Genomic DNA, 9,116 nt, shown 5'->3' on the forward strand with positions numbered 1-9,116 from the left:
TTTTATAAAAATGTATATACTAATTATGCTATACTTTATTTAAATATATTAGACATATTGTAATTTAAGTATCCTACAAAAATACATCTATTTTAAAGTATTATAATTGATCAATAGGTATTGAGTGATCTTTTATTTATTCTTTTTGAAACATCCTCTTAATTAGTATTATATGAGTACTTTTAATTTTTATTCATGGTTAAAATTAGTGAAATAATTCTACCAATTTCTATATATGTTAATTCTTGTTTGGAATGATTATAATATAAAAAATTAACGTGTTATTAAAAGTTACAAAAGTTTTTCGTCAGTTATTTTTTTTATAAATATCTAACTTCCAAAATTACATTATTTTTTCTCTTGAAAAACATCCATTATATAGAAGAATCTATTTAGTTGTGTATATTTAAAGAAAAATTTAATTATATTTTTTTGAATCTACGCTTAATTACTATGTTTTACTAAATTTGTATTACAAAATAATTAAGTATAATCTTAAGTAGATAAGATAGTCATTTGTAGTTATTATTAATGAGAAATTTAATTGTCTTCTTCAATAAAGAGATTTATTTTAAGAGAAAAAAATAATTTTTCAAAGGTATGCATTGGTACATTGTGTACATAATTGAGTTCGGGAAGGGGTAGAGGAAGGAGTGTAGGTTATATATATATATATATATAAAGAGAGAGAGAGAGAGAGAACATAATCTGTATGGTATAGTAATGAAAACAATATTAAAGTATAAAAACGAAATTAAAATATTAATGTATAAAAATGAAACTACGGTTTTTTTAATTAACTGAACAATATTTTTTTAAAAAATAAATCGAATGAACTATACACACATAAATATACAAAAAAACACTTTTATTTCCCTTGGTAGCCAAAAAGTTTGTATTTTAGTAGTTCAAGGAGTTTGGGAAATAGAAAAAAGTTACTTTTGTTTTGGAGGGAAAAGTATGATGGAATAAATGCAAAAATTGAAATAAGGATATTATAGTCTTTTTGCCTTTCTGGCCAAATTCTGGCCAATTTTTTCTGGCCATTTAGCATTACCCGTGTTTAAAAATATTTATTCGCATTTATCAATCAAAAGGGTTGTTACACATTATCTGTTGTTTTTATATTCTTCTAGTAGTAGGTCACTTGGTAGGTCTCATATTTCTTACGAAATTTTTTATATTGTGTCTCAGTCTCACGCAATTAACAATAGTTGTGTAAGACTTTTTATTTTTATTTTTTTATCTTATAAGTAAATGGGACCCAAATCTTATATTTTGAATTATCATACTTAATTATAAGATAAAATGAAATCTCACACACTTATTTCAATTGTGAGAGACACAAAATATTTTGTTTCCATACGAAAAATCTACTCATTCTATTTAAGGTAAGATAAAGGGCTAAGTCATGGTAGAATAAAAACATTTAATTAGCAATCTTTTTGGTTTAATGTAAACGTAGTTGCTAATTAATCTTAATGACTTTAATCATTTGGGAGTCAAATGCATGCCTGGCTATACTAGCTTAATGTTGATTTTAACCATTTGGGAGTTTAATTTGTGTGTCTTTTGGCTCGAAGAGTGCGACACTAAACAATAAATATAGCCTATAGTTTCTTATTCATTAATGAATATATATACTAGGAATGAGGAACTAATAATTTAGTATAAGATAGCGTGTCACTAATCAAACCTGAATTTAAAACTTTAAATTGCATCTTTGCACATTATCAGAAATTTTTAATGCTTATATTTCACATAATAAATACAGTTTTTTATTAAACAAAAAATATTGAGAGAGGACTTAGCGCTTTTCTTCACTTTTCAGTTTTCACGTGTGATAACACTGAAAGAAAAAGACGATATCTCTCACCACTCTTCATTAAAAAAGAAATCCAGAAAAGGGGATTTTTGGCTTCACCTTTTCAACTTTTAAGGAGCCGCTTCGACATTAAAAGAAATTTCTTTTTTATTTTCAGCAAATATTTTCATATTGTTTTGTTATATTTTGAAATGATTTTTTGATTTGTTTTAAAGATGAATTTTCCCACTCACAAGGTTTCAACCTTTTATTTTATTTTAGGTGGAATACATGTTAAAAACAACTACAATTTTTAAATAGTGCCATTTTTCAATTTCAAGAACCCTTTTTCTCAAATTTCAATCAAATCTACGTCCAACCACTCATTCGGTTTTATGGATAAAGAAAAATAATCTCAAAATAAGTTTTTAATATACCTCAATTATTTATTTGTTTACGAAGTGTGGGATAACTTATCCCAAGATTAATAATTATGACTAGGATAAGTTATCACTACTTGTGGGTGGAATATTAATCCCAGAATAAGTAAAAATATAAATAACAAAAGTATCCATAAGCCTTTTTTTATAAACAAACAACTTATTCTTAGAGGGTATTTTTGTAAACAAATAACTTATTCTTAGAAATTATGTCATGCATATGCGTCAAACCATCAACATGGATTGTGGTGCACTGGTGGGTGTGCTTCACCTTTAACCAGAGGTCTCGGGTTCGAGCCCTGGATATGGAGAAAATCCTGTTGGGAGCGCCACCCCGAATGGGTCCTGTAGAACGCGATCCGAATTTAGTCGGAGCTCCAATGTGGGCTCCGGACACCGAGTGGGAAACCAAAAAAAAATATGTGACAAACCAAACAACCAATAAAAAATAGAGTAAATTTTAGGTTTAGTAAGCATAAAAATCATATTTGTATGCTATAGCTATAGTTTGTATAATTGCGCTCCATAACAAACTTTATGTTTGCTATGCCTATTAATCTATATATTTCGGTATACTTATACATAAAAACCTGCCGTTCTTGATCTATATATTTCGGTAATCTGTATATTGATCTGTATACAAACTAAAACATAGTAATTGTATATAAACAAAATTACTACATGTATACATAAAGAGATTATACAAACATGTCTTGTTATATATAACTATGGAAAATATACAAACAACAAATTGAATCTGTATAAATAAGCTAAATCATATTAATTGTATATAAACAAAATTACTATTTATATACATAAAGAGATCATACAGACATGTCTTGTTATGTATAACTATGACACATATACAAACAACAAATTATATACAAATAAATGCTATATATATACAATTAATTTTTATACAACACATTTGTATAAAGGGAATTCACATATACAAATATACCTTCCGAGTGGGGTCTCGCCAGATGACAAAAAACATGAATGTTTGCTACGAATTGCAAAAAAAACAAACTATGGCTATAACATTTAATTTGAATTAATAATTTGTTATTTCATACAATTTTCCCTAAAAAATAATCTCAACATAACTAATCTCATCATAACTTATCTCAACATAACTTATCCCATCAAAATTAATTTCGATCATAAGTTTGTTTGAATGAGCTTAGGACTATATTTTGTTGTTTTCACCTTAAATTTTCTTTCCTTTTTTTTTTACTCAAACACTACAAAACTACTTTTGAAAAACACTTGAAATAAGCAAATCCAACTCAAACTTTTTTCATAGTTCCCTTATAGAACTAATCAATGTTGAAACAGATCCATGTCCAATCAGCAAAATAATCTTTACACTTCAACAATAAACTCAGGATTGACCATAAATTAGGTTCCTTAGTCCACAAAACAGGAAGAAAGAAAAAAAAATAGTCTAGTGCACTAAGTTTCCACAATTTAAAAGATCTAGAAAAGGATCGGACAACATATATATTGTATGCATATATATCTAAAATTTGCCAAACAAGCAAATATTAGAAGCTTAATAGGATAGTCATTGCAAATAGTCAAATTTGAACTTGCTGTATCAATGACAAATTTTATGGTTCACAATATGGAAGGACATATCTCTTCTGCAATATGCAAAAGAGACTAAGAATGCGGCTTTATGGAAGATAAAGAACTTCAATAGAATCGGGGTATGCTAAAGGGATCACTGGGGGTGAACAGTAAAAACCTTAACGTCGTTCATCCCAGGATTTCTGACAGAGTACTGAAAAGTCCAACCATGGCATGCACCTGCATGAGTTCCATTTCGGTTGACTGCAAATAGAGCGCCAATAAAGTTTGGATATTTCCTTGCAATTCGTGATATAGCATCTTTTGCAGCAAGTTTGGGTTCCATTCCTAATCTCATATTCTCCACAGCCTGATAACTGATATCCAGCAAACAGCAAAGAAAAATGTTATGTATCTCCTTTTAAATTATGTATACATTTTGTATCAACAACAGGAAGCAATAGTAGGAGAAATACGTGCTGATCAAGATGGGAACTTTACATTCAGAAGATTACTTAATGACTTGGGGATTGATTGGTTAAGGTTAAAAGAGTTCTACAACACCTTGGCAATTGGAACAATTTAAGTGGATCAGTAACTCTGAAGACTACTTGAATTGGAATGGGAATAAGCAAGTGAAGTTTTCTGTCAATTTAGCCTATAAGGAGTTCAATTTATCAAAGGGAAAAGGGCCTGATATACCCCTCAACTTTGCCATTTGGAGCTGATATTCCCCTCGTTATGAAAGTGGCTCATATATACCCTTACCGTTATACAAACGGCTCAAATATACCCCTACCGTTACAAAATAAGCTCACATATACCCTTCATCTAACGGAAGTGAAAAAATTAGTTTTAAATTTATATTTTTGACTTTTAATTTTCTTAAAAATTATTTAGGGATATATATGATTCTTCTAGCAAAGTTCAAGGTATATTTTAATATTTTTCATACATAAATTATTTTTTGATTTCTTTTATTATAATTATTTGAGTTTCTTATTCTTATTTTATTTTTTTCTTTCATTCCTTAGTGTAAAGAAAAAAATTTAAAACTATTTCTTTGTGGCTATATTATAATTTAAAACTATTTTTTTTTGTCTATATTGTAATTTAATTTTTGTATTTGAAGAAAAAAATTTGGTCATCTATAATAAGTTTTACAAGAATATTAGTGAAACATAAATAAATTTGACCATCAAAATAATAAATCTAAATTAGTCATTGAAACAAAAAAAAGTTAAAAAATATATATATGTTTGAGGAGGATTAAATATACTCATATGAGATTATATTTTTTTTTTAAAATAAAACAATTTTTTTTTCATTTCCGTTAGAGGAAAAGGGTATATGTGAGCCATTTGTATATAAGTAGGAGTATATATGAGTCACTTTCATAACGAGGGGTATATCAGCTCTAAATGACAAAGTTGAGGGGTATATCGGACCCTTTTCCCTTTATCAAATAATGAGATAGGTTGTTGGTCATGGAATTTGATTTGGAAAGTGAAAATTCCTTATGAAGTTGCTTGCTTCACGTGCCTTTTAGCAAAAGAGGAGTTCGGACACAAGATAATTTAATCAAGAGAAGCTATCATCTATGCTCAAGATGCTATTTATGTAGAGAAGAGTCAAAGACAATCAATCATCCCTTTTTTTTTGCACTGTAAGTTGACTATACAGTTATGGAGGATTTTCATCAGCTTAAGAGGCATCATGTGGGTTATTCCAGGAAAAATATCTGAACTCTTAACTTGCTGGAACAATTAAGGTAATCAATCCAGTCAAGAAGAGAGATGGAAGATCGTCCCAGCTTGCACTGGTGGACAATCTGGGAAGAAAGAATTAAAGGTGATTTGAAGATAAATCAAGCCAAATTCAGAAGATGAAATGAAGTGTCTAGTTTTTTCTATTTTTTGGTGTAAAGGGAAGTATTTAGAGGACCATGAATCTATTTTTGATGTTTTAGATTCCTTGTGAGAAAACCAAGCGTATAAGAGCTTTTATGCAGTCCTTGTAATTGTGGGTGACTACATAGTTTTTGGTGTAGTCTTTATATAATTATACAAATATGTTGCCTTCTCAAAAAAATAAAAAATAAAATAAAAAAAGGAAATTAAGCTTAAAAACATGAATTTGGTTCAGCTAGAAACTTTTAAATTCCCTATTAAGTATAAGAGGAAACAAAAAAGAAGACACATCCAAGCACTAATCAATCAGGGGAACGAATCTAAAACTTTATCTAGAGCTTGTGATTCCTGCAAGAGAATCTGGAGAGCCAGCAATATCAACTATAAACTAGGTATACTGACTATTAATTTAGACGCTTATAGCACAAATTTTCTATCCTAGGATGAGAAGTGGGGTTCACGAGAAGTTATGAACTAACTGTGATAAGCTAGATTTATTCAAGGGGCTTTAGCTTCTTACTTCCAGGATAACTGATTCAGGAACCAAACCAGACCTTTAAAATGCTTGTTTGACACAAGCAAAATCTTTTGTACACGCCATATGGCAATATGCTGCCAACCATCATATGTTAATGATTTAACATTCACAGAATACCACCTGCAGGTGTGACCGTGTAAAAGACCGAGGAACACTTCGCTATTTATTCTCATGCCACATTTTTAGGTATAATCCCCAACCTTCAAAACCCTTCCTTCGGACTTTACCAGGTCAGATACTCTAAACAGTCTCTGTATCATATTTACCTATTTCATTCGAAAGCTAATGTTACTTAGTTTCTAAATGAAATTCTGCTGTACATGATGGCACAAAAAAATCAGAGGAAGTTCTTGCGAAATACCACGGAAGGAAGCGCATCATAATATCACCATCCCCAGTGGCTCCACAAGCACCAACTTCAGCATCGGCATATGCTGAAGACCCTGCTATAGGTCCATCACCAACCCTACAATTGCGTTTAAAAGGGAAAGAAGAAGTAAAAGGAAACTGTTAAAGATAGAAAACCAAAAGAAAAATAACAAAACCAGTTTGATAAAATATTGTGGTTGCATCACCACGGTAATGCTTCATATGTTTTCTGAAAAAGAGGTAAAGGAAGTAATGGCTTTATTCTGTGATAGAAGTAAATTTCTACTGTAGAGGCAAGTATACTCTATGCAAAATCTACCACCGATCAAATATCGAAGCAAGTGGACATTCTACAAATTGATTAAGAGAATGAGAAAGTTATTCAAAAAATCTAATCTAAGTATCAAGAAATGCTCCCTCATTCTGTAATTAAATTTCCACCTTTCCTTCACTTGATGCAAAAACACGGTCCAGTTCCCTTCAATGAGATTAAAGGTTTCCCATATATAAGAGCCACTTTTAGACACTTCAACTTAAATTTTCCCATTCTATTATAAGAAATTCCTCCTCTGCCTATAAACCGTGAATAGTGAAAAGGGAAAAGTTAAACATAGACAGCTTAGGACAAAAGAGATAGCTATCATGAACCTATATTTTTGTGGATTAGTGTTATCTGCAGAATATATCAAGCATTTACAAAGTTCCAAATTCTTCTTTATGATGGCAATGTCCGAGCCAGCTTGCGTGACCTCAACTATTCTGCTGGGTACCTGCTTAACAAAGTTCCAAAACTTACAAACGCAGATTGACAGAACCTCAGAAGTCGACAATGTGAAATGTTTAATCTTTTGACACCTTAGTGACCACCTGTAAAGGATTATTTTTTTCTTTCCATCCAAAATAGATAGATCAAGCCGTAAACTCTTCATAACAATTTTTGAAATGTTTATAAATTGTTTCACCTTATTCAGACACCCCTGAATAAATGGCATATCCCTCCACAACATTATGTAATTTGTCTCTACTTCTTCCCTTTTAAGACGAGAATGGTCCCTTTAGGGAAGAGACAGTAAACTTGATAACAAAATTTGCAGCTTCCTTGATATAATTAGCAGGTTGCGAAGTACTTTGTTTTACTAAAGCAAAAATAAAAGTGTGTGGCATATGCACAACAATTCTAAAAAGGTCATTGAAGTTCTTTTTTGGCTTCATGGTAAAGCGTTGAAAGATCACACAATGTTTTCTCATAGCATAAACAAGTAAAGATCATCACCTTCCGGGAATCTTGAATGTGGCTCCATTAGTTGATGTTCCAACGGCAATCTGTCCAATCTAAAAAAGAAACGAATAAACAATTTATAGTGAAAGAAGCCAACAAGCTAAGCAAAATAAAGTAGAACACACCAACAACTTACTTGGTCGATGACAGCCATGGATATTGTATCATGGCTATGTAAACCTACATTAACTGATCCAAATTCATTAGGCCTGAGCTCGTTATCCATCAGGCATCTTCTTATTGAAGGCCCATTGGGATGGAATGGACCACAACTATCTCTAGGGATAACATTTTTCCGGAAATTAGGTTGGCAAGAACTATCTTTCCATTTTGTCCACTTCTCTATTGACTCAACTGAGCTTAGGTTTGTAGGCCCCGGAAGGCCCATCGAAATGGCAAAAGCTGAGGCTTGATCCCCGACAAGCATAGTATGTTTAGTATACTCCAACACTAACTTCGCAGCTTTAATTCCCTCTGGCACATATCTCATAGCAGCAACAGCGCCGACCTCCATTGTTACCTATGAATGTCTTAGCAAATCCGAAATAAATTTTAATTATGTTTGTCTTCATCACAGTGATCATGAAGCAACATCCAAGAATAAACAGAAAACTATTACCCCATCCATGACCATGGCATCAAGTGTAGTTTCTCCATTCTCGTCTGGACTTCCACCAGGCCCAACTGACATGAAAATAATACTTATGAACTGCTATAGTAATTCAAGTATCATATTGTATAAACCAGCAGCAAGATGCTCAACTGCATCAACTCTTACCTTACAACTGGCTGACTTTTCTGTCATCAATATTCTTCTTTAGGACAAAATTGTACTAATTTCCCATATCTGAACTAAATGTATTTAATTTTTATTTTGACAACAGACAGTCAATGGTAGGACTAACTTGTCAACTGTTCAACCTTCTTTTACATTGAAATAGGTCAACTAAAATGTGGTAGATGAAGCGGTATGATTGGAAGCCTAGAGAACTACTAAGCATAATATACTTAATGTTCATGTTACTGTTGAAAGTTGAGGATATTTTAATGATAATGCAACAATTTGGAATTCAATAAATTAGGCAAATTCTCTTCTTTCATGTAACTCAAAATCCTATATAAGAAATCCTTGTATCTTGTAAACCAACTCATTCAACAAGAGTCCCCCCCCCCCCCCCCCCCCTTTATTATCATTTTGTTTCAT

The 9,116-nt window shown here is 31.3% G+C and overlaps 1 protein-coding gene across 2 annotated transcripts in view; it reads right to left on the reverse strand.

Moving 5' to 3' along the window:
• Nucleotides 1-3,615: 3,615 nt before the first annotated feature.
• Nucleotides 3,616-9,116, reverse strand: part of LOC102588616 (probable isoaspartyl peptidase/L-asparaginase 3) — a 7,656-nt gene continuing 2,155 nt past the window's right edge. The window contains exons 3-7 of one of the 2 annotated variants that reach the window (XM_006358168.2): nucleotides 8,532-8,596; nucleotides 8,049-8,432; nucleotides 7,907-7,965; nucleotides 6,626-6,730; nucleotides 3,616-4,193 (exon numbers count right to left, since the gene is read on the reverse strand). In XM_006358168.2, the coding sequence (XP_006358230.1) occupies nucleotides 3,971-4,193; nucleotides 6,626-6,730; nucleotides 7,907-7,965; nucleotides 8,049-8,432; nucleotides 8,532-8,596 (836 nt within the window). In that variant the 3' untranslated portion in view covers nucleotides 3,616-3,970. Of the gene's footprint in view, nucleotides 4,194-6,625; nucleotides 6,731-7,906; nucleotides 7,966-8,048; nucleotides 8,443-8,531; nucleotides 8,597-9,116 lie in introns of both variants that reach the window. The other variant, XM_006358169.2, reaches the window with a different exon arrangement.

Source organism: Solanum tuberosum, unplaced genomic scaffold (genome assembly GCF_000226075.1).
Source record: "Solanum tuberosum cultivar DM 1-3 516 R44 unplaced genomic scaffold, SolTub_3.0 scf00271, whole genome shotgun sequence".
In the NCBI taxonomy this organism is placed as follows: Eukaryota; Viridiplantae; Streptophyta; class Magnoliopsida; order Solanales; family Solanaceae; genus Solanum; species Solanum tuberosum.